We start from the raw sequence: 27,944 nt of genomic DNA on the forward strand, positions 1-27,944 counted from the left end.
GAAAATCATGATTAAAATTTTTTAAATGTTTTACGGGATATATCCAAGAATAAAAATACTACTGTAGAAAAAATGTTGCTCTTTATACTGGTGGTAGTGAAGAAAATACAAATTGTTATTAAATTGGAATTTTGCAATTAAATTTGCTCTTTCTGATGAAAATAAAAGGAAGAGAATTGGGGCTGATAAATTTGATACAGCAGTTCAAATTTGAGAAAAACTTTGCATAAAAATATTTGATGGAATGTTTGAGTAGTGTATCTTTCCAACAACTCAAGATGCCTTCTAAGTTGTAAGATCCAATTTTATCATATAACTGTTCAGCTGTTTACGAAAGGGCTGCTTCTAAACTTGCTGTTTAGAAACCTGAATGTGAACTTAAAAGTTGACCATAAATTCAATATGTAAAATTAAACTTATTGTTATAAGCAAACTAGAAAAGCCAGGCTGTTTAAATTTTTTTCCAGTTAGTAGAGGGCTGAAAGTTGTACAGGAGTATGAACTTTTAGAATTACATTTTTTCCCATTCAGGGCCAATTTAAATTGTTAAAAAATCAAAACAAATAACTTTAAAAATGTTTTGTTTAAAAGCACTTTACCTAAGAATGAAGAAATGATTATGTATGACATTAAACATACACTTTCACGTTCTGACATATACTTTCAAGCATACACTTTCAATTTTTTTTATATAACTGTTATAAAAATTATATATAATATAATCAGGAGTCACAGCACTGACTTCCCACCAAGTAAAAAAGTCACTGACTGACTATATATGCAGGAATCAGAGTTGCCGATTTTCGGGGATTGATTTATTTGCCCAAACACCTGAAATAATTCCAAATATCTTGTTCCTAAGAAAATTGTTTCCTTAGATAATGTGTGTAAAATTTCAAGCTTTTCTATAAAGCAGTTGCCAAAGTATAAGCAATTAAAAAGTGCAAAAATTGCCAAAAAAGCTGTATTTTCTCCTCCTCCTCCTCCTCCAGCATTGCAGATGCTCATAGAGAAAAAACCATTTGGTCTAGAAAGTAAAATTTTAAACTTAAGCCTCTCTCATTATCAGTGAGGTGATTGCAAAACTTCCAGGTCTATAGGTAAAAGTTCATGGCAGTTTCCCCATAGAGCTAATTTAATTTTATAGCTTAATTTTATGCTTATAAGGATAAAATTTCATGGAAACATAGGAATTTTATTTAAAATGTTACTCAGAATTGTGAAAGCTAAAATTTATGCAAATTAAAACTTTTTATGGCGATTTTTCTAAATAGAGTATCAAAAGTGTCAGTCAACGCTGATCGAAATGAATATTGATGTGTTCGGTTGGCAGCGCATTTAGTCGACAACATGTTCAGTCAGCAGTCACTAACTAATCTTATGTCTTGACATAATAATACACAAACAAAAAGATCTGAGATTTAAAAAAAATTATGCCTAATAAAAACTTTTCTTAGCAGTTTTTCTTTTGGTAATAAGCTTGGTGCTTAAAGGCAAAATGTAAAGTAATTACAGGTAAAAATCTTGTGGGTACCACTTCCAAGTGCCAAGCTTATCTTTACCAAAGAAAAACTACTAAGGAAAATTTTGACTGTCTAAATTGTCATAAATTTTTACTTGGTGTAAGTTTTTTTTATATCTCAGATGATTTTGTTTGGATATATAGACTACTATAATAATATGCTGGAATCCTAAAAATCTTCAACAAAATTGCTTGTGTCCCAGTCACTGAAACTGGTACCTTTCCACTAGGGTTTCTCATTTCCCAGTCTTGCTTGTCTCAGGATTCCAGGATAAAAGTGAACTGTTTCTCTGGATCCCAAGATAGAATTAATTACTTTTAAGATATATCATTTGATTTCAAGCAATATCTACACATAATTAACGTGTTTGTGATATATTTTGCTAAGGAAGAAATTATAATATATATATATAAATTATGTAATAATTTGATTTTATAATTGTCAATAATAAAGCAAGAAAAACAGTATCCTTATATAAGATTTTCAAATTAATTAAGAAAGGTACATATTTTCTGTTATTGACTTTATCTAATTATGGTTAATCTAATGATAATAGACTATAACTTTTATAAAACTAAATATCTTTATTTAATAATAGAAACAGATGAATTAAATTACATAATTATAAATGACAGTTTGATAATTTAATTTTATCAAATCTTGAAATCCTAAATATGTGTTTGTGTTTTAATTATGAATAACAAAAGTTAATAATAATGTAAAATGGCAATCAAGATAGCAGATTTTGCACTAGTCATCATGTGTTAGACAATGGCCATGTGAGTTAAACTCTGATATTAATCAAATTGAATGATTTTATAATCGGACTTATGTTTAAATACAGAAAACAAAAATAATGAAAACTTATATCTTAGTTTTATCTGTTATAACACTGGAATGATTCTATGGTCTATAAAAATTATTGTTAATATGAATGATATTAACTTTATCTTCTACTTATAGCCTATTAACAGGAAATACAGTATGTACCTGTCTTATATACTTTATGTATATAATACTTATAAAATTATCTTATTCAACTAGATGAAAATATTTGTCTGTAATCCTCACTGAATAAGCTCTCCAAAGAAATGAATAGTTCTGCCTGTTACTGGTGAGGGTGCTATGGACACTTTTTAAGAGTCAGCTATCTGGTCCATAATCTGTGTTTCTTACTAGCTCAACAGATAGCAGTACGAGTAGTTAGTGGACACTGCTCAACATAGGACATGCTGAAAGAAATTGATGTCGAGCACTGCTGGATGTTGGACTGGAAATGGCATTTTATATTGCAGTCCTATGACAAGCACTGTTTGACAAAGGGTTAAGATCTTTGCTTCAGACCTAGAGACTTATGGAACACCCATTACTTATATCTGACAATGTCTAATTAAAGTAAGTCATTTCCATTGTCAAATGGACTGGTGGTCCTCACCTAATATGGTTTATACAGTTTTACTATAAACATCTATTTAATAACTTAAGTTTAGATAGATCTTACAAACATCAGACCTTTCATTTAAAAATGTCAAATGAGAGAAAAATTATCATCACAAGTTTAAGAATTTGTAAATTAACTTTCTTAGTACTTGTGTCAAAGAACTCATAGAAAGATGTTCATCAAGCTTATCATTTTGTGCAACTAAATACAGTCAACTCCCGGATAACTCGACACTCGTCGGTTACGTAGTCAGTTTTCTGTGGTCCGGGCCGACTTACATAGGCATTAACGTTATTAACCTTAAAAAACTCTGTTTACTCGACATCGTTTAACTCATCACCACTGGATAAATCAACATACTTTTTCTGTTTCACACTTTTTAGACGTCTGATAAGTCGATTCCCCTCCTGAAAAATGAGTTCACACCGTACAATAAGCTGTGTGGTGTGAACTCATTTTTCAGGAGGGGAGTCAACTTATCAGACGTCTAAAAAGTGTGAAACAGAAATAGTATGTTGATTTATCCAGTGGTGATGAGTTAAAAAACTCTGTTTACTCGACATCGTTTAAGGTTAATAACATTATTGCCTATGTAAGTTGGCCCGGACCATAGAAAACTGACTATGTAACCGACGCGTGTTGAGTTATCTGGGTGTCGACTGTATATGTAATATGAGAACATTTTGTTCTCTTATTACATATACATACACATGGATGCAACTTTAACTGAAAACAAAATTAGATTTAAAACATTTTGTACTTTATTTTGAAATGAAACATAATTGTATGCATGAAAAATTAATTAATTGTGACCATTTTTTATTATACACACATGCAATTTTACAGAATGTATTATATTTAAAATTATATATCGTCATCACTGCTTAGTCCTTCAATCTCTTCGTCGTCCTTCCCAAAAGCTTTCCAAAATGCTATTGCTACCTATATTTTTAATTGATAAAAGCATATTTGCCTATTAATAATCAAATAAATCATAAAGTCGTTAACATTGCAATTGTACACTTACCTTTTCAGCATATCTTTTCCTCTCATCTCCAGTCAAACTAGATGCTTTTTCTATTAAGAATATATTAAATCATCAAAAAAGTTAAATTAAAATTTAAACAAAAAAATTATTAATGCAACTTTTAAACATGTAATGTATTGTTAAGAAACAGATGATTTTATTTGTTGTTTAAGAATATGGATACTAAATATAAAATTGTTAATATTCAGATTTTTCAGTATTTACTTTAAATGTTATACATTTTTATATAAAAGGGAACTATTCTAAAATATTCTTAATTGATATGTTTATTTGGTTACAGCAGCATGACACAGCACCTCCCAGGAAAACTTTCTATAGGAAATTAGCTCCTATTTAGGTGTTAAAAACATAACAATGAACTGGCCATGGAGTTTTCTTTAAGCATAAACCCATAACCAACTACTAGCATTCAGTGGTTTTATCTGCTTGGCCACTAGTGGTGGTCCTTTTCACTTAATCACTTTTGACATATGATTTTTATTATTTTAGATTAACACTGCAAGAAATTTACAACAATTAATTACCAAACAAAAGTCATTTAAAAAAGAACCTTCTATTAAAGTACCAAACCAAAGTGCAAATGTAATATAATGGTGATGCAAAAAATGTTGAAAGTCACCTTATGACATTAACAACTTACCATATGTACACATAGTGATTCAAATTCAAACATGTATAATAGGTATTTTAAAAAATAATTAAGATTAGCCCCCCCCACAATTTTATGCCAATTTCAGCAGTGAACAGATGGTGGCACCAAATTGATGTTATGTGATGTGCAGGAATGGCACCAGGGTACTTTACACCCAAGGCAAGGTTTACAAGTGCATCCCTTATTTCACAAGTTAATATGTATATTTAAAATTTCATTTTAAAAAACATCTGTATATTACTTTGTATAATATATGAAAATCAAATTTTAATTTTTCTTGCCTTCAATTTTGCAAATTTTTCTACCAGTTCCCTTAAATCTAGTGTAGAGCTAGCTCGTGTTTGATTGATATTGTTGCCAAATCAGTTACTTGTGCTCAATGATGTCCCAAAACAGGTTATGTTTTAACTTTGATAAACTATGTTCTCCACTTGTTACTGAAACTGGAAGTGTCAGGAGAATTCTTAGTGCAACAAAAACATTGGATATGCAGTTGACAAGCATTTGCTGTACTATAAAGAACAGTACTTCTTGTGGTGGCATGGATTTTGGAGGTCTTTGAGCTATTGCTTGAAGTTCATTGCGGCGATCCTCGGCATCAATATCTTTATTAGCATTATGATTCAAAACATTTTCAAGATTTTTGGAATTGTTTTAGTACATCAGTAGTAGTTTTTTCAGTTATGTTCTATTTGAATTTCTTTATGATATATATAACATTATGCTGCTGTAGTTTTTCAAACCTCTCTTCAATTGACTGTATAGCCATATCCAAGTCACAACAGAAAAAATTCTACTTTGAATTTCTGCTGAGGATTTTGCAAAGCCTCATCTTGACATTTATATTTGTACTGTTGACTTTGTTTTCTCTTTCTTTGTATTTCAAAATTTGGTTGAATCACCAGTTCTTCTGCAATTTCAACAGCATCCATCAAAATTCCCTTAGTCAAAACCCTTATCAGTTCTACATTCTAGAAGGTATTCTTTGGTTACTTGTAGTTTCATAACTGAATTTAAATCATCCTCTTTTCTCTATTATTTTACTTGAATGTTATTATGTTGTTGTTCCAGGTGCCTATTAACCTAACTTTGAGCTGGCCGTGTTGCCATATGTCAGATGACTCCCCTCTTTTTTCCCACATTGTTTGGAAAATGCCCACTAAATTCCCACATAAACTGAAATGGTTCTAATTGACATTATATAGCAGTAAGTTCAAATCATTTAACCCGCCAAGTGGATAAAACCACCGAACACTGGTAGTTGGTTGTGGGTTCGCACCTTGCCAATGAACTGGTCACATGGGGTTTTTTCGCATTTGTAACACCTAAATATGGACCAATTTCCATTAGAAAGTCCTCCTGGAAGGCATCGCCCACATATTGCATAGCCTTAATGAAACAAAAAAGAACCAAAAGTTAAAATAGTAAAATATTGTGAGGGATAAGGAAAAAAAATCAATTCTTAAATCATATATCACAATTTTGTTATGCTTTATTCATACTTTACGAAAATATCTTGGATTTTTGCACCCCTTCATTACTTGCCTAGTTCACCTATATGGTAGTGATGGCCCTGATGATATATACACACTACACTGATAAAGGATGTTTACATCTACATTTTAAATGTGCAAGATTCAATGTGTTCAGGTACAAGAAAAAAAATTATGTATATAGTCTGATAAGAAATAAGGAAATTTTGAACCTATAATGTTTAAATAAAATACAAAAGTAAATTTGATAAAATATTAAATATTTTATTCTAAATGTGGCACCCTAGAGTTGATTTTTGGCCTTTGGTGCAATTGAGAAACATTGGCCTAGAGACCCTAGATTAAAATTAATTCCATTAAGGTTGGTCATACATATCACATTCTGTACCTCACATCACTTTCCCACTCCTTTCCTTCTGCATCCCCTCCATTAAAAGTCAATCACACATCTATATGCTTATTTTAAAAGCTTGTAGCTTTTACATTGGTAATGATTATACAATGATGTACACTCCTTAAAAATGAAATTGCAACCACATGCACATTTCAAGACCAATAGAAGTGACAGAGATATGAAAATGATTAAAAGAACAAACAATGAAATGCAACAGATACCTGTTAATTCAGTAATGAATATGACCTCCGTGGGCAGTTACAGAAAGTCATACTATCAATGAGGAGATTAATGGTTGTTGAGGCAACCCTTGTCAAACTGCATCCATTGTGATGCACAAGTCGTCTGTGGTATGTGGTGGTGGTCCCTGTACACCTTGTGTTGGATGAGGTCTGTGTCTCAGGTGTTCGATGGGATGTGAATTCCATTCAGATTAGTGAGTGTGCCATGCAACATGTGATTAGGCATTGTCTTGATGGAACACTGTGTTAGGTGTCAGATGTGGCCTGCACCAGTGGCCAAATCACAGATCCCCACAATTCCGTGTGATGTACTGGTCCTCTGACAGAGTACTGAATATGTGCACCAGGCTGTCTGCTAATCAAACATGCTCTGTCCCCAAACCATGATGCCTGGAGTGAAGCTGGTGTGACAGCAAAAATAGCTGGCACATAGTTTTCCTTGGGATACCACCACACCTGTCTACAGACAGAAGTGGAAAAAAAATTGTCTGTAAACAATACCCAATGCCATTCAGTGGTCCAGTTATGATGATGACACCATGCCAAGTGTGGCATTAACTGCAACCTGCAACAAGCAATGGGGGTACCAGTTAATGGCACCTCTGTTGCTGGTTACAGTGCATGCAGCCTGACTTCATGCAACCTGTTGCAAATGGTTTGGGTGGACATAGATGCAACAGGTGGCTTTGGATGTCATGAGCCAAGGCAAATGGGTCCCAACAGGCCATTCGGTGAATCTACCAGTCTGTGTGCTCTGTCACATGCTGGAATGATCCACTCTCTCTTTAGTGCGTTCACAGATGTTCCTGTATCCATCATGTCACACATCCTGGATGGTACTCACATTGTGCCCAATAAGTGTGACAACTGTATGCATCGACAAACTGAGGATGTGCAGCTCCAGGATACCGTCTCATTCCCAGCCATTAACTGGTGGTATTCAGCTCGCTTTTCTCTCCGGGGCATTTTCTATGCTTCTTCAAAAGTTCGGCTGCCACAAACCTTTGCTGATAGCATTTACAGCCCAAGTCAGCTGCAGGTCTTTGTAGCCCAAAACTGTGTACCACATGACCCGATGTGTATGCAAACTTAATCATTTGCATACCTCTATCACCTCTACCTGTCCTGAAATTTGCACATGGCTATGTGCATTCCTTCATGATGTTATGATTCATTTTAAACCTAAGCTCCAGAAAATTGCTTTTTTTTTTACAGGATCAATCATCAGTGACAAAATAGTATGGTGCATTGTTTTTTATCTGCGGTTTAATCTCACAGTAAAATTTATTTCAGTAAAATAGAGTAATTCATTGGATGCTGACTTCTCAATTAAGATGTTCTGTGTAGAGCTGGAGAAACATTTTGAATGAGCCACAGGTTAACCATGGAGTTTATATAATGTAGGAATTGATAAATGTATTTAAATGTGTTTGTGTGTAATATTTGGTTGTAAGGAACTGAGTCCGAGCGTTATTTTTATTTTATTATTATTTTTCTGTTTTATTATATTTTGTTTGGGGCTTATGTTTATTTAGGATGAAGGTTCCCCACCACTCTCTTGTTAGTAACAGAAAAAAGAAGATAAAACAACTCACGGAGAAATAAGCGCCGTAGGAAAAATCTTGCGCACTTGCGCTGCCCAGCAGAAGTAAACGGTCCGCAGAAAAAAAAATGGAGGGGGGGTCCCCACACTCACTAGTAAAGAAATACTTGATAAACCGTCTTAACATCCCAGAAAATTATGATAAATATTTTGTAAACGGTTTATAAGCTTTGTTGGAAACTTAAAGCTGCCAGAAAAGAAAATTAATGTTAGCAACTAAGTATGTAAATAAGGGGAGTAACTCAGCTGAAGTGTGACGTCACCTCACAGTATAAAACCCGTACGTTAACCGAAGAAGAGGGAGGTGATTTCCAGAGCGAGATGAATTCGAAAGCGAAGTATTTTCTGATAGAAGTCCAGATTGGTAATTGGACGATCCAAGGTGTTAAAGAGGAATTTGATTGACGATATCGAAAGGATTAAGGAAATAGGTTCTTCGTATAGTGAGGTGATGGATAGACGTTTTATTAGTAAGAGATTTTGTTCATAGTTTCTAAGTATTTGATTTGTCGAATTTTCAAAGGGAAATTACTATTAAGTTAAGCTAAGTAGCTGAGTTTATTGTCGGGTTGACTTGTTGATTTTCGTTAATAAATTTTGTTTGGATTATTGACATTTGTACGTAGTACATTCTAGTTACTAATTAAATATATTTGAACTTTTTGATTTGACTTGATATTTATCGTTATTATTACTAATTTTTCGGTGCACGCTTAAAAGCCCAGGCCTGGCAAACTAATCTCGAATCTGTGTAAAGTACCCGTTAGGTTAACGGAAGTTTTACCGACCGCAGTTAGTGTCGGTTTCCTAAGATACTAAAAATAGTACTTTACATGGTGATGATAAATGAATAGCTTTTTAGCCATCCATTTATCATCATCATCAAATATTATAGTAGAGTTTTCTCTCTAAATAAATGAAAAAAAGATATTTTTTTCAATGACAACTGTATTAAGAAATTAAATGGAAAAGAATTTCTGGCATTTATCATTTCTAGCTTAGATTTCCATTCAATAATACAGTAGAGAGTCGTTAATCGGAATCAATTGGGGACTGGGGTTGTTCAGATTAGTGATTTGTTCGGATTACCGATTATGTACGAAAAAATATATTAACCTGTCCGATGTTCAAATTTTTCTCCGTTGCGTGTTGCTTCATGTTGAATTTTCATCGATTTTAAGCCTAACGAAAATTTTTATAATAATAATCGAGGCTGTCGTATCGTTAAAAATTATTTATTTATTTTGTTTGTACAAAATGAAGATATCAAAGAATATAAAAACATGAAAATTATACTTTAGAAGTAAATCTAGTATCAAAAACATTCGATTCAGCACGACACGATTTTCGTCTGACTGAAAATCGTTCCGATTACCGAGGTTCAGATTAACGATCTCTACTGTAATACAATAAAGCATTAACTATATATTGTAGCCATATAGGCTACAATAAATGCTGATTTTGTTTTAACTTATCCTCTTCCTTTATTTCAGCTAAATTAAAGGCAGGAAAAATTTGATATTTATTTAAGCTCTTATTTGCTACTTTGAAAGAAGTTTTCAAATATAAAGAATAAATTAGTGAAGTTTGTGGACGAAATATTTACCATGTATTGTATTTTATATATAACTTAATAGAAAATAAAAGATGGTGAAATATTTGCTAAAGAGAGAATTGTAATTATCTTTATCATTTCATTTATTCTCAAATTTTGTTGTGACCATTTTAAAACATAATGATGCACTTTTATAAGTTTAATAAGATTAGTTCACAATAAATTCATTTAAAACATTTACATTTGAAATTTTAACATCAGAGTATGAACATCATGGTAAATCCAAAATCAAGGCCAGAAAATTCCTACAGTTGCATTCTGATCTTTTGATATTGAACTATGCAATTTTGTTTTTATCTATATATATATAATCGAGACGAGTTGATAATGATGATAATAATAATAATAATCAGCGCACAGTCCAAACGGTCAGGGGTTGAAAGTTGAAATTTGGTACACAGTTAGGGTACGTCACGAGAACGCACACTGAGAAGAGATTTTTTGAAATTCCTCCCCACAGGGGAGAGGGACAGGATTAAGTCTTAACACTTGTGTCAACAATGGAAGTGTTACGTAACAATGGAGAACAAGAGAAAGCGACGGGCAAGATTTACCGGCGCTGGAGAAAAAAAAAAGAAAAAGAGTAATATGTTAGAACATATTCAATTTTCAAATTTAAACACATTAGTTTGGTTTTTCTCAGCCTTTCTTTAGAACATTCGATGAAAATTGAACAATATAATCAGAACACGTCGTGAAAATCGAACAATATTAGAACATTCGATTTTCAAATTCGACCTTTCTTTAGAAATACTTAGTTTGTTGATGAAATTATTACTTTATAGTCACAAAAGAAAAAGAGTAATCTTAATTATCGCTATCGTTACTTTTGCCCGAGCAACACCGGGCCTACCTGCTAGTAGAGAAATAGAATGACAAAGACAATGAGAAAACATATAGATGCTCACTGGCTATTGTTGGATACTCAAGCAAAAAATTCCAGATGACACACACAGAAGTGAGAGTATATGAACTTTTGCAACAAAGCAGCAGTGACAATTTCAATTTAAGACATTAACATATTGTGCTGATATTCTTTTGTTTTTTTCACAGTGACATTTACTGATTTAATTTAATATATGAATAAATATTATAATAAACTATAATTTGTTTTAATTTCCAGACAATTCACTATATTAAAAATGATACATTTTCAGGTTTGGATTCAAGAGTACTAATACAGATTGTACCACCACTCCCAAGGGGGAGGTAGTGCCCATTTTGGGAATCACTGTGTTAGACCATCAAAAAATATTATAATAATAATTTTTTTTAAATTTTACATAATAAAAATGGCATTACATATTTTAGACAATAGAAAGATTCTTGTTCTGAATTACACTTTAGATTTTAAATTGGACAACAATTAAATCTCCTACCTTTCATTTCATTGAACTTTTGGAAGAGACTTTCAAACGACGAAGGATCTTCATTAGAAAGTGACTCCAGAAAGGATTCGTCGTCCTTCATTAATGTATCTATTGAATATATTACCATTAGAAGAGCAATCATTCACAATCTTTTGATAATCATAATAGTTAAATAAGAAATTTTTGCTAGGATATTAGTGAAATTAAAATTTAAAGCAACTGTAAACAAAATTGAAAACTTTAAATTCTAATTAGTGTAATTTATAATTAATATATTTTGCCAATCTAAAATTTGTTTACAATTTTATTCAATTATTTATGTTTATAAATCTAAACATATTCTGACTTAATTTTGATTTGATATTTCTATTTAAATAATCATCATCCTTGGAAAATAAAGATGTTTAAAATTCACAATGAAAACAAACCAAATAGAAAAATTTATAAAAATATTTTACTGTTTACTAATTTTCTACAGAGAAATATTAATTCTTTTCAAACGCTTAAAGTTTTAATTTCATTATTTAAATGCATAGATTGATGCCGAATGTTTGAATTATTAATGGAACAATTTGTGATGAACAGAAACGTATTAATACATATAAATTTCTAAAATATTCTGTAATGATGCAATTTTGTAAACATGTTGATTGGCAGATGGCAAGAATAAAATTGCTAATTTCTATTCATTCCAGCAGCAACTCGTGGCAAGCACTGCAGAATTGCAGTGCCTCCATAGGAAAATTATATAAATTTATAGATTATTTTCTGATTTTATTACTATGTAATAAAACTCGTTACACATGATCAATTTTTTTTATCAAAACCAACACAAAATAAAAACAATTTTATATTAGGTTAGTTGCTTGACACATGCATTCCTATAACAGCACTGTTAAACAGTGCAGTGCCATATCCCAAGGCCATCATCCCCACTAAGAACAGTTCTACTTATTTGGCTGCTGTATTTCATATGACGAAATACTTCTGAACAGTGCATGGCAGGAATTAGTTACTAGGTCAGAGTACTACATGGCCTGTAAATGTCAATATGAAAGAAATTTTGAATCTTGAATTAATTTAAAATAATATAAAAACTATCCTCACCCTTAAAATTAAGCTTTTTTACTATTTTAAAATATTAAAAGTTTTTAATATTTTTAATTAAAATATCATTACAGATGGTGCCAAACGTGCAGTTTTAAATGTTGCTGGGAAAGTTAAGCAACTTGTTACTGGATTTTTTCAGTTGTTTTAGACAAATTGCTTCATGTACATGCTTAACATTTTATGGTGAATAAACATGTTAGTTAAATGTTTGGTTTTTCAGGAATAAATTCGTAATGAACAATCCCCTTTGTGTCAAAAAAATGTCACCAACAATAGTGGATATTTTAGTCTGACATTTTTTTTTTAACTAGATTCATTTCTATCTAATCAATCAATTTTGTCTTTTGATTTTACACTATCAAAGCTGTACACCAAAGTTTCATCACCAGTAATGACATTCTTAATCACATGGCAATAAAATATTTTCAACATGCTCTACATATTTTTACTGGTCTGAGAGAAAAGAAGAACAAGCTCTGCACATAAATGTAGGAACATAGTGTGATGCCATGCCATCTCCAGCTGTTATATCTCTTGAACAGTTAATCTTCCATCTATATTAATGAGTGAATGTTTTCATTGTTTCTTGCAGTATGAGATTGTCTCCACACTGATCACTGATTATAGTGATTCATCCAGTTTTGAACTGCTTACGCTAGTTGTTTCCCAAAAGTTATCATAATTTTTATACATTTTCCATTAGATTTTCCTTCAATTTAATACATATTCTCTGTTTCTCTAAACATTCCATGACAAAATTTGAAAAAGTTGTTACTTTTATAAAAAAAAAATTTTTGCAATTACTATATATGCACTCATGTAAGAGTTCTATAATTGCTATCACATGAATGCATGAAACTGATCATGTGTTTTACATGTCCACTTATGGAACTTTTTGAACATATCTTGTATACTTGTAAATTTCTTTCATACAATTAGAATTGTCACTAGCAGAATCTTAGAATCTTATTGACAAATAATAACTAATTTCTTATTTAATAAACTTTAATATTAAAGATCAGTTAATTAGAAACATAATTTCTTTTTATTTAGAAAATAATAGAAAGCTAGCAAGGGGTCTTGCACAAATTTCTCGGCACTCAAACAGCAGGTTAAGGGACCAGGGAGGATGTATGTTAATTTAAATTTTGTATCATAATATAAGCTTAAAGGAGTAATTTTGTTTAATTTTGAAAAATAGAGAAATTTAAGTTTAAAAAATTATGTTGCATCAATTCAAAATTATTTTAATAAAATCTCATAATGTCAGTTATTATAAAAAGGCAAAAATCCTTATTTTTTGGGTAGTGGTGAGTTTTTAAGTCTGACTCTTCTCAAGATATGATACATTCCCTTTTATATCTCCCATCCCTTGCTACTAAATTTTCATGTTTAAAGGTCATCAATATCCCATATATAAAAATAACCCTGCAAGTTTCAAAATTTTTGGTTCATCCAGTTGCAAGATATAATGCAAAATAGATGCTGCACCCCACAATTTTGTAAATGGTTTTTTACATTTTTGAATATATGGAGTATCAAAAAATGCAAAAAAAACTGGGAAGGGATCAAAATTTGACTGATTACCATACTTTTCCTGTTATATTCTGTAACATCCAGGAAAATAAAACAACCCATTAGATGTAATTAATAAAAATATCAAAGTAAATGATTATTTACAGTATACATAAAATTATTTGTGGCTTTGTTAACAAATATTATACTATTATGTCATATACTAATTGTATGATAGTTAATTACAATTAATTATATTATTTAATGGCCAAAATATACCAATGAACAAAATTTTATTACAATAGTTTGTTTCTGCCAAAGTAATTTAATTTCTGTTTACACAATGCCTGTTTTAGTTCACAATTATTAAATTGTTGATAAATATTCTCTGGTAAATAGTGTCTAAGAGCTATGCTTGTGAATGTAAACTATACATCAAAGATTTGTGTTAATTTCAATAATAATTACAGTAGCCTTAATTATATTATGCCATGTTATATTTCTCATTTGGATACAATATGCTTGTTTTTATTCTTCCAAATATAAAAGTTAATAATTCTTAAAAAATCTTGCTGTTGAATTTCTACCATCATCCAATCATTGACCCCGAAACTACCATTGTGTGAAATGGTAGATTCAAAGTTACAAAAAAGCAATTTGGGTAGATAAATACATCAATTATATCACACCATCTGATATATCATTCATTTAATTAGTCTCCTATAATGAGGAAAATTTCCAAATATGGTTTAGGGGATATAATATCAAAATAACCCATATAATCACTCACAAAACTGATATATTATTATATAAACAATATTTCCATATTACTGTATATGCAATGCATTTAATTATTATTAAAAACGTTTAGACTGGAGAAGTTCTACTGTACTTAACTAACTGGGGCCTAAACCTGTTTGCATTAATTAGTGTTTCAGATTACCTGATATTTTTTCTCCCCAATATATTTTTTAACTTAATGTGTTGTTCTTCAAATATACTGTACTTGGATGAGCACTTTGTATTAATTACATCAGGATGAATGACACTAGTCACTGTTTTGAGAAGTGGCAAACTTGGCTTAAATACATGGTCGAGTTTTCAGCCTCTTTCCTTGAGTAAAGGTATGACCCATATACAGAGGAGACAGAATACTAGCCTTTGTTTTCTATCGATAACAAACTTTTAATTTATTTTGAGGGTTTGTACACACTGTATTCTGGGTATATAAGGTAAGTGCAACAGCCATGTAGTTTGTTCAGAGAGAGAAATCCAAATTTTCTTAGGGGGGTTCAAATTAGTGAGGTCCTACTATATTTCTAATCAATTTTAAAATATTGAAATCATCATTATGCTAAATATCAAATTCACCTTAACTATCAAACTAGAAAAAATATTACCAAAGTACTCAATGCTTGTTAATTTCTTATCATTCTTGTTATGCGAAGAAAATCTTTCGTTGCTTTCTTCTAAAAAAAATTCAATGAATAAATTTCAATGAACATTTTTAGACAAATAATAATTATATTAAATGTTTTAGACAAATAATTACACAGTATATTAAATGTTAATTTATAATAATTTTATGGTTTATTTTCTTGTTTTGTATGCATTGAATTAATAATAAGAAAATAATTAAGAATTTCACAATATGTTTTGGCTGGTGCAGTGTTCAATTCACAGCAAGCTCTCCAAGCTGCAGAGATGGCATACATGAGCTGTAACTTCAGAATAAGAGAAGAGAAGCACAATCACAAATGAGGCATATTCTCTACATAGTGTTAAACACAGCAAAAATATCTCCCTTGTGATTGTGTTTTTCTCTTCCCAATGTTAGGGTTCCTGTGTACATCCTTTCTATAACTTGAAAAGCTTGCTATGAGTTGAACACTAATCAGGAAGACATCTTTTAAATTAAGAATTTAAAAAAAAATTTGTTTTTTTTAAATTATACTCTCTCAAATCATATTAGATTTCTGTTATAAATCACATTTTTAAAGGTTATATGTACTCAAATATTTTAATTCTTGACGATAAATAATTTAGATCGAGGGTTGGCTGGCAACCTTTCAGTGTTGTTGTGTAGAACCTAAGTTATAGTGTTATTCCTGGTGCAGACATGATTTTACCAATTTTGTTATATATAATCAAAATTTGTCCGGTTAAAAGATGTATAATTTTAAAGTCAAGTTGTTAATTGAATTATGTTCTTACATGTGAGGCACAACATGTAGATGACAACATGGAGCTTAAATGCATGCACTGTAACATAAATATACAAGCAAGGGATTGGTTTTTAATGTACCAGTACTGTGGCCTACACTGAACTATGGTTTCCATTGTGTAATTAATAATTACAATATAATTTTTACTACATTTCTATTCAATTAGTGTCAATGAAAATCATCTCACGTGCCATAGGTTGCCAACCCCCAATTTAGATGATTAAAAGCAAAGATTAAAACTTGTAAAAATTTTTTATACACCATATTTGTTGGCTTATAAGACACTCTTTTTCCTTATAAATACTCTAAAATATGAATTTCAGAAGCCAAAAGTTGCAATGCAACAAGTGATATAACCTCCTTGCTCCACTATCTATATTTTATTATTAGATTTAAACTAATAATACAATATACCAATATGCAGAGTAACATAATAAAATTTCAGACCATTCTACTGAAATGGTGACTTGTCAATGGAGAAAACAAGTTTCATACAAGCTGATAAAACAAAGCACAACCTTTGTAAAAACCCAAATGGCCAAATTAGAGTGCATCTTCCATGCCGCAGCATCCTATAAACCATCAAATACAGTATATTTTTGGTTTAATTTTCTTCGTATTGTCAAATGTGTATAATTTGTATGAATTAGTATATATATAATATAATTTTAAAATTTGAAGAAATGTATTTTTAAAAAATGTTAATTGATATAGATAATGATGTGAAAGTATATTGAAATATCATACAGTAAAATATTGTTTTTTAAACAGAATTTTTGTTTAATAATTGTTAAGATATTTTAAGGTGGCTTTTCTCTTTCAAATTTAAAAACTGCAATTTTAATTGAGCAGCTAGCCATTTTATGAATACATACAGTAAACAAAAGATACTAAAGTACAAAGCATAAGTAGCGTGATCACAATTTATCCTCCAAGTCTCATTCCTAAATCGCACATAAAAGATTAAGATTAATCAGCCATAGAATATAAAATTCCAGATGATACGATTCTGTGAATTTATAATTAATTATCAACATAATAATTTATTTGAAATTGGAACTGATTAACTATAATTTAAATAAAGATAGTTCTTTATTTAAATTATAGTAATCATGGATATAATATATGCAAAACATAATTTTTTTTTCACATAAGTTAATATTAGTAGTAGTTATTAATTTCAGCTCATCTTATGTTAACTAAAAAATAAGTTACTGAAAGTTATCTGTAACAAATCGAATTGCAGTTTTTTTTACTGCATCTGTGTAAGTAATAAATCTAAAGAATGTCCATAAGTTAGTCAATAGTTAAGTCTGAATGTTCACTGTGTGAACATATTTTAATTTTTATGAATAAAATAATGATTCAATCTTTAAAATGCAAATCATGATGATAGATAAATTTTACAATAAATGAGAAAGATCATTGGCTTTAAATACGATTATACTATAATTTATAAGTAAAAAAAATTATTATTTTAATGCAACCAAAGTTGTAATCATGAACTTGTTAGCCATATCCAAATTCTGAACGTCAATCTCCTTAAACAGAAAGTCCTATTACTTTTATATTTGTTTTTGCATATAACCATTTAAGGAAAGGAAGTGTTGAGTCAGCAACTAACATAATCTGAATGGAACAAATTATTATTATGGCTTCCAGAGAAATATTCACCTACGATTTTTTTTGATCTAATGATGATCCTGTGTACCCAGACCACCAAGTGACGAAAATAACACAAATTTGAACGAAAACTTCTTATAAAAATAAAACGCAATGATTAAAGCAATTTATAGATTCTATACAAATTATTTATTATTATTTTAAAAATGAGAAGAAATGCAAAATAAATGAGATCTTAATGTAAAAATGTTTATCATTATCGTTTCAAAATTGCAAAAGAAAATTGCTAATTACAAGGGATTTTAAGATTGCATTTAAACAGAATATGATTGTCATTTCTAAGTAAATGATAAACAAAGATAGTACTAAAATGCAACATACCACTGAGATATAGAGCATTCCAGCAGCATATCATTATTTTAATAAAATACATAATCTAGAATTATATATTTGTTGGCTGCACTTCCAGCTGCCTTAGAAGTACAACAAAAGAGCGTAACTCAAGAAAGGATATTCTATTGCTCTCTCACATTCTGTGCGCAATGGAAAACAATTTTTTATGACAGAACTACAATTATTAAATCTGTCAGTGATCCTAGCATAATGAACTATACTGAGATTTAATTTTATACCATATTTATAGATTTCATTGAGCTGCCTCAATCAAGGCACAGACATTATGCAATGCTTGGAAATAATTACATAAATAGTTCACAATATTCTTAAACAATAGAACAGCAAAATGAAAATTACAGTACTCATCTGCAGACTGGTTTTGATTACATCTTTCGTAATCAAAATACAAATATGATACAACGTGATGAATACAAATATTTAAGGTAAAACATTTTTAATCATCATTATATACATTTTTATATTTTAGTAATAATTCTTTCTGTTAGTTGTATTATTATTCAGTTTAAATTATGTGCACAAATGTAGCTGGATCAGTCAAGTATTTGCCAAACATCCCAAAATGTGACTGTTCAATTCTATAAATCTTAAGACAAAAACTTAATGACAGCTAACCAAAAGTAAAAATAATGTTAGTTTATTATCCAGCAGTAAAAATTACATCAAAGTTATTTGCATTCTAGTCTAGCCATTTCTACATTATCCATTTAGTTCTACAAGAAAATTCATAAATATTTTTATATGAAGAAATGTTAGCTAGACAAAGATTATTTATAACATCGTCTCATTACATATTTACGTTAATAATATATTTTTTAATTTTTGACATCATGGTCTTATTTGTAATTATTTAAAGGTTATTTATGATTAAATGTATGTTGTTTTTAAACATGGCAACAAGCTGCCAGAGAGTGGCCTACCCAAATAAAAATGAAAAACAACAAAAATAAAATAATTTAAAATTTTTTATCTGAATTTTTTATCTATAAAATAAATATATATATTTAGTGTTAAATGATAGTTAAAAAGTAGTGTGTAATATATATATATATATATATATATATACTATTTTTTATTTTTTAACTATCATGAGTTATGGAATATATTTAGTTTCCCATGTATGCACTATTGACTAAGATAATTCTTGCTTTATCAATTGACAAAAATATAATGAAGCATTTTAAAGATTATGTTAACCAGAATATTATAAATGAACAAAATAATGTGAATCAAGACTTCATTCGGAATTTGCCAATAAACTGAACACATTAAAATTAACATTAATTCACAAATTAAATTTCATTTTGTGTTTAATGAAAATTTTATAAAGAAATGACAATGTTTATGTGGCTTATATTGATTGGGAAAAAATCTCAATTTCAAATTCATTCAGACACATTTATTAAGTACAATATACATAAATTAGATTTAAAACAAATTTTGAGACATCAATGATTAAACACCGAATTATTCAAAATGGAAACTAATATCACAATATTGGTCAGTCTGAAGAATTCATATAAGAATCTCAAAATCGTCTTTCTTGGTGTCAAATTCTAAAATATCAAAAAATAAAATTGCAGATATAAAATCCATGAATGATCAATAATATATTACTTTATGTACTCACAAATAATTAATAGTTTACATAAAATAATAATAAAGTATAAAATACATAACATGTACAATGAAATAAAATATATATTCCAAAGTACATTGAATCTTTACTTCTCATATAGATTAATTTTTCCCTTTTATGATGCTCTTCTTTACTGAAAGTTATAATTTATTCTAATTTCTAAATTAATTTCTTGCAACTTAATGTACTAATTTGAAAATCAACGTCTTAGTTTATGTTTTACTGTTTTGTGTATCTAATAACAATAAAAAAGGCCTACAAGAATGAACAAGTCAACAAGAAAAAAGCCACATGGTATAAAAAACTGTATGGACAATACATCAGAAAAATTGAAGGAAAGGTGGATAACACTAGGACTTGGCAGTAGCTAAGAAAGTACAAGGGACAATAATGATAACACAAGAATAGGCAGTCCATACAGGTGTAGTGAAAGTAAAAACCAATGAAACATTCAAAAATAGAAAATGCCAATTATGCCAAGAATTGTGAGATAACAGACCATGTAATCAGCAGCTGCAATAGCATAGGACAGACCAACTACAAACAGAGAAATAACAAAATCACAGCAATGATTCATTGGAATACAGCAAAAAATACAAACTACCTTCACCAAAAACTAGTGGGACCATAATGATGACAACATTGTTGAAAATGAATATGTCATGATTTTATAGGATTTTGGAATGCATAAGGAGAGATTGTTAAAATATAACATACCAGATGTACTATGGTTGAAGTAAAGCAGGTTTGGCTGATTGATCTGTTCTAGCAAAAGCAGAATTTTAAAAAAAGCATGAAAACACCTTAAGATAAAAGGATTTGAAACATAACTGAACAATACTGATAAAACTATCAGCATTCAATCCTATAGTAGCTTGCTACAAGGAAGACTGCTGATGCTTTTGGAACAATACAGGACTCTGTATTGTTCCAAAAGACTTAAACAATCATCTGAATATCTTGGACTAAATTACCGTCTATCAACTACTGGGCACTGCACATATCTTATAAAAATACCTTTGAATATCTCAGATTCAAGAAATGAAAGCAAATGGATTGATTTAATGTTCTTCAAATATTATCTGGTGGACAATGAAAACCTACTATATTATTATTTCAAAAATGTGATTTTGAATTATTTTTTTTAACTAAAATATACATTCAATTTTAATATATATTTTCTCAATTTTTCTATAAAAAAACTTTTACATTAAAATATTTACCTTTCATTTCTAAATTTGGCCACACATGGGCTTGAAGAGCTTCTAATATTCTTCTGTATCCGGTTTTGTTTAAAAATTCATCTGTATCTGTAACAAAAATGATTTAAATTAATAAAAGATTTTTTTTTTAAATTGATATTTCTTTTTTACGTACAATTTTTCTTTGGAAAAAAATGTTTAGCCATTATATATAATCAACAAAATAAACTACCAACCTCTCTTACATTTATAGTTTAATTGTTTGTCAATTTTTACAATGTTGTTAGAGCTGATTATGTAAAATTAAAATAATTGATCACAAAATATTTAGATTTTTTTAATGCCACTCTAACTTTTTGGTTTTAATACTGTTAAAATGTTTTTACTTATTTATTACAAAAATTTAAAAACGGCATTGCCCATTAGCATCCCTATAAACAATAGAATTAGCCCAAAACAAAACAACAAGAATAAAATTTTGAATACTGAAACATTATTAATGAAAAGGTAAACATTTTAAATATATAGCAAATTTTTTGCATAAATTTTGAAATTAAAAAACAAATACTTCTATCAGAAATATTAAATAATTTTTAATAAAAACACACATTAGTAAACGTTTATTTTTAAGATGACTTTGAATGAATGCACCCACTTTTATAAAAATTTAATGTATGATTAATTTAAAACAAATTCTCACAATTCTAGAAAATAAGGGTAAAGATTATGTTAAGTTATTAAAGGACGAGGACCATATAGAATACTAAATTTTTATCCTTTACAATTTGCTGTATTGTTGATAAATACCCATGCCAATACTTAAATCTAAAATAAGTGTTGCAAACTTAATTAATTTAATTTATTTATATAACAAGATTATCATACATTTAATTATCTGAAAATATTCGAGAATTTATTTTTATTAGTGCAAAAATTTCAAAGCACTTCATTACAAAAATTCTTACCGTCGTCGTCGTGTTTTTCCGGATGTAATTCAACCAATTCGAATTTATTCTTCACGCACCACGGTATATATTTATTATACAATTTATCTGCATATTAAAATTAATACATAATTATATGGTAAAACAAGATATATTTTAATGAAGACGATAAAAAAAATTAATATTTAAAATTTACCATAATTACACGAATCGCAAACTAATATCTGTACATCTGCTTCAAAATTTTCTACTATCGGAAACCATGATAACACATCGTCGAAACTAGATTCCTAAATTAAAATAAAGTTTTATTTCTTATTATTTAGTATTTATCTGAAGTATTTTATTTTTTATTTATTAATATTATAGTATTTGGTACCTGTGATGTATCAAAATGAATAATAACGGCTTCTACCGAATCGGAAAAATCTGGAGAAATATCTTTTGAAGATGCGGCAAAACAAAATAAATCTGTTTTGTAATACTTTGTTTCTAGATGCCAAGGATATGATTTAATGTGTTGAAAATGAGATTCTGGTTCGGGCAAATTCTTTGTCTCCAATAAATCTGGAAAAAAGTGTGTATGTATTTAATACACTGTTAAAAATTAATAATGAACATTTGACATTTCTCTGAAACTTCTGAATTGTGTTAATTCATGTGTAAAATCATCATCAAATAAATGTCGAAATAAGCCGAATAATGTAGGAAATAACCTAAAATCATTAAATATCTCTATTTTAAAATGTTGAACAATAAATGTATGGAAAACTCAAAATCATTAATGCCAAATGATTGCTGGATTATATCAGATTATATTAATGCTACTATTAATAATAATAATAATAATTAAATGTTAAGTAATTTGGCTTAGAGGTAGGCATTAGGTACCATCTCTTGTTAAATTTAATAATTAATTTAGAAGGTTCTGGAAGAAAAGAATCAGCCCAAAGCAGGACTCGAACCTGTAACTCCCACTTGCTGCTTAGACACATTGCCAGTTACACTACCCGGACCTCCATCCAATCTTCATTTCCAGAACTATTAATTTAGATTTAATCATACTGGTTACTCACAGCACCAACTGGGGAATGCCTTCAGTGCCCACGGCCTTAAATATTAACTTAATTATTAAATTTATCAAGAGATTGCACCTAACTCCTAACCCAACGGTTCCCAACCTTTTTTTGACCAGGGCCCACTTTGATTTCATTGTTGTTAGCAGGGACCACAAGGTTTAAGAAAAATAAACTGTGTCAATCTAAAAATAAACTTTAATCAAAACTTTTAACATAAGTAATCGTTAAATTCAAGAGTAACATGCTTTAACAGTATTATTATAATAGAAAACAATATTTTTAGTAAAAATTAAATTCAGTTTGTATCAATGTGGGAATAATAATTTAAAATGAATAAAAGTTTTAAATCTTTCGTGGACCATATTTTAGCTCTTGCAGACCACTGGTTGGGAACCGCTGTCCTAATCTCTAAGCCAAATTATTTAACATTTAATTATTAATAGTAGCATTATTATAGTGTGACATAATCTGGCAATCCTTTGGCACTAATCTTAAAGATCAGGTTAATCAATGTTCATTGATAATCATTTTACACATGAATTAACACCTGTAACTGTGAATCATGTTGACTAATATCAATTGCTTCTACTAAAAAATGAGATCTGCTACATTACATTTTATTCTACAATGTTTGAAAATGTGTACACTTAAATCTTAAAATGTAAATTACCTGCAGTTTTTTTTTAAATTAAAGATTAAAGCAAAACAAACATAACTTAATAAATAAATTTTAAATAAGTCTGATATTAAATAAACAAACATGTCCAAAATGTAAATACCATTGTACAAAACATATATGTCCATCCAAATAAGCAAATCTGTATCTAGTTAAATAAAATGTATTCAATTATCAGGGCATAATAAATTCAGAACCCAATTATTAATTGACATTCAACATACCGCTTAATAAAAAATCAATCAATTAGAACATTACAAAAATTTGAACCAAAAAAAAAAACGTTAAAAATAGTTTATTCAAGAAATTTAATTACTCATCATTTTTAAAAAGATGAGTATTTTCAATACTCTATTAATAGTTTTCTCATGAATTAAATCATGAGAAAACTATTAAGGAATAGTAATAAATAATAAAGTATTATTTAATTATTCTTGGTACTAAAATATAGGTCAACCTAATGTCCTTTTAACTATATGCATTTTTCAACAAAGTTTTTGCAATAAAAATTTTGGAGAAACTATAAAAAGATTACAATTGTAATAAAAATGTACAGTTGTACATTTTTGTGAAGTATCCACAAAAATGTAGACTGATGATTAAAGACTGCATTTAGATTCAAAACTAAGAAAATGAATACAAAATGTGCTAATTTTTCTTTGTATTTGACTGCAATTTGTGTATTAACATATAAATTTTTGTCTTACTGCTCAATTTAATTTTATTGAATAAAATTATTACGGAAATTGATGACGATAAACAGACTTCACCTTGCAAGATTTTCTAATTTAGGAAACAATACTACTACTAATTAAACTAAATTTCACTTAACACTAATATACTTTAGACAAAGTGATTTTCTTAACAATTTTTTAATCATAAAAATGTTTAAAAGAAAAAAAGTTGTAGAGAATTTCATTTATCTAAAATATTTTAATGTTCTTTAAAGATTACTTTATTTTCAGTATATCAATATGAACCAAAGAAGAATTAAAGGAGTAAGTAAACTTTAAATACTTACAGAATTAACATTAAAAATTTTAAATATTTGATTCGTGTATCACAGGTAAGAAACCAAATTATTATTTTAGTTAATAGTCAATGATGTATCCAAGAAGAGGGAATGAAAAATTGTGTATCTAAGAGGAGTCAAAAAACACTGTTTTTAAAAATATTTACGATGGCAAATATGATTTAGTGGACATCTTCAAAACAATTGGCATGAACGTGTTAATAAAAGATACTGTACTTATTATTTAAATATTCTTAAGGTTAATGTTACCTATAGTTCCAAGATGGCGGCTTGTCTGATTCCAGCAAGGAAACAGTGGGGACGCACATTCTAACCTAGCCTAACCTATTCTAATAATTTTGTTGGTAATAATTACGGTAATTTATTAGAATAGGTTAGCTTAGGTTAGAACGTTCATCCCCACTGTTTCCCTTCTATTTGCTGGAATCAGAGACAAGCCGCCATCTTGGAACCATAGGTACCATTAACCATTTTTAAATTTTGAGTTAACCCCCTTTGAGTACTTCTAGATCCACTACTGTTAAGACTAGATTAATTAAACCAAATATGGTAATAGCTAAATTCTTGTCTTTTATTACCATCAATAAAGTATATGGAAACTAATTGACCACACAATGTGTTACAACAAGTCAATTACTAAAGCAGACATGCCATACTCAAAGTTCTGTAAAAGAACTAGAAATTTGAACAGACATTGAAAATGTTTCAAAGACTAAATAAATCTTCCTTTAATATAATACTTTTCAAAAACAATTATTTGGATTACCCATATGACATGACAATTATATGATGGAAGATGAGAATGACAAGAAGGATTATCTAATTGTTCTTGGATACTTACAAATACATAGAAAACTTTGTCTTTTATCCAAAGATCCAACTATTTTCTTAGTAGTTATAACTTGGTAAAAATATATAAAACTTGACAATTTTAAAAATGAAAAAAATCTGCTATATAATTCATTGAAAAAGATTATAAACAAAATAAACCTATTTAATATAAGAGAATGATTAGATCATTAAACAAATTGCTTAAATTAAGACGACGACTGAAAAAACTTAACATTTAACACGAAAGACCGTATTTAGATTAGATTATAAATTTTATTATAATGCTTGATTAAATCATAAAATAATCTCATTTGTTTTTAATGCTTATAATGCTAACACACACACACACAAAAAAAAAACAAGATAGTTTCCAAATTGGTCACTGTAAATTTGTTCTCGTCGGTGGAAATTTCATACAGCAAAAAATAGCTTTGAAGTTACAACTCAAATTACATAGAAGATCAGAAATGTTAGGAGCAAGTTTAAAAAAATGAGGAGGATCTGGAGCACTTTATGCATGTTTTTTTACCTTTTCTCATTGGTTATTTGATACAGAAAACTGTCATTTAAAAAATTCAAACGGCAATTCACTCTATTACTTCCATTTATACGTTGTAAACTTCCTTCGGAATCGCCTATTGATCTTTTAATTAAAAAATATTTTCAAAATTCCAAAAATGGCATAACCACTTGCTACGAAATCAACTCGAAAACTTTGGTTTTACTACATCTTTTCTCTTTTAAATTAAATCATATTTAATTAATGTTGCCTGAAAACTTAATATTTTGGTAATTGATTTATACTTACTTTTAATAATTTCTTCGGGTTGAGTGGAAGAACAACTCACAACAAGCACGCCCGAAGCCATGACAATTTAAATGTATCGTCAGCAAAAACTTTATAATTGTCAACACTTACGTATAGATCGTTTCGGTAAAGTTTAGAACATTGTTTTGCCGATAAAATAAATTTTAAGGTCGTTCCCTTTACTCAGAATTTCATTCCTTTAATAAAACTAACCTATTACCTACTCCCGCAATCGACTAATGTTTTCGCCAACATAACCAGACTCCCTCTAGCGGACAAAATATTTTCAGATTATTTTTCGTTTAAGATTTGTAAGAAATGTATTCCTCCTTATTTCAATTATTATTACTCAAAATAATAATAAAACGTTTTATCTCGAACAAACATTTTCGTATTGCCGAAATTCATAATTCACGAACAAAAATTGATTATTGACCAATTAGCGTTTACTTTTAAGTACGAGAACTTTTATTGGTTAACTTCTGCCTCCATTCTTGATCCTGGATTGTAAATTTGGTCATTAAACGGTTTAGAAAAGCAGAAAATACTGGATAAAATTTTGCTTGAAATTTATTATTGAAATCGTCGAGAAATAAATCAAAGATCTAATCGTCGTCTTCGACACACAAATAATAAATATACTTTTATTAAATTCCAAAACATTCATTCCATTTTTCAATATTTTGGTTTACAATTTTTTTCTTTATCTTCGCCTTGTCCCATGTTTATATGGGGTCGGCGTTTCCTTCTCTAATATGTTTCTTCCATTTCTTCTTAACAAGGGCGTCTTCTCTCTTAAGTCCCCTCTGATTCAAGTCTTCCTCCACCTTATCTTTCCAATGCAGACTTGGTCTTCTCTCTTCCTCCTTCCTTCACTACCAGTTTTCCGACCCACTTTCCAACATAATCTTCACTACTTCACTCTACGTGACCAAACCACCTCAACCTGCATTCTTGCATCTTCCTGCTCAAAGGGACCCACCTTTAACAGAACTTCTAATAAAGTCGTTTCTTATTCAATCCTTCCTTGACACTCCATACATCCATCTCAACATTCTCATCTCTGCCACCTCCATCCATCTTTCTTGGGTTCTTGTGATTGCCCACATCTCAGCCAATGTTCCCTCTAAGCTGCGCGGCCGCGCACTGCTCAAATTGTTGCCGCGCATGAGAATTTATGCACTGCGCAGGCAAGCATGCACACTGATTTGAATTGTTGTTTACTTATTTCTCTCTGTCTGCAACATGATTATTGCTATGTATATTTCGATTAAATACATTAAATCATTGACAAAAGATAATATTTTGTACAGAAATATGTTGTAAAATGAATTTTAATCTCTACTTTATAATTAATTATTTTAATTTTTATAGGAAAAAATAAGATTTTGTATATATATGCTCAGCAAAAATTTTTTTTGCTCAGAGAAGTACATGTTCCAATCATCTACAAAAAAAATTAGA

At 29.3% G+C, this 27,944-nt stretch overlaps 1 protein-coding gene across 1 annotated transcript; it reads right to left on the bottom strand.

Annotated features, from left to right (window-relative positions):
* Positions 1-3,766: 3,766 nt before the first annotated feature.
* LOC136976387 (alpha- and gamma-adaptin-binding protein p34-like) lies at positions 3,767-26,726 on the bottom strand. The gene is made up of 9 exons (XM_067271639.1): positions 26,481-26,726; positions 22,433-22,620; positions 22,250-22,343; positions 22,075-22,161; positions 21,131-21,217; positions 15,407-15,475; positions 11,391-11,489; positions 3,992-4,041; positions 3,767-3,906 (listed from the first exon to the last, which is right to left on the bottom strand). Exons 1-9 carry the CDS (start codon positions 26,539-26,541, stop codon positions 3,829-3,831), a joined length of 813 nt encoding a protein of 270 aa, XP_067127740.1. The 5' UTR covers positions 26,542-26,726; the 3' UTR covers positions 3,767-3,828.
* Between the last annotated feature and the right edge of the window lie 1,218 nt (positions 26,727-27,944).

Source organism: Centruroides vittatus, unplaced genomic scaffold (assembly GCF_030686945.1).
Source record: "Centruroides vittatus isolate TY-2023 unplaced genomic scaffold, ASM3068694v2 contig_400, whole genome shotgun sequence".
NCBI lineage: Eukaryota > Metazoa > Arthropoda > Arachnida > Scorpiones > Buthidae > Centruroides > Centruroides vittatus.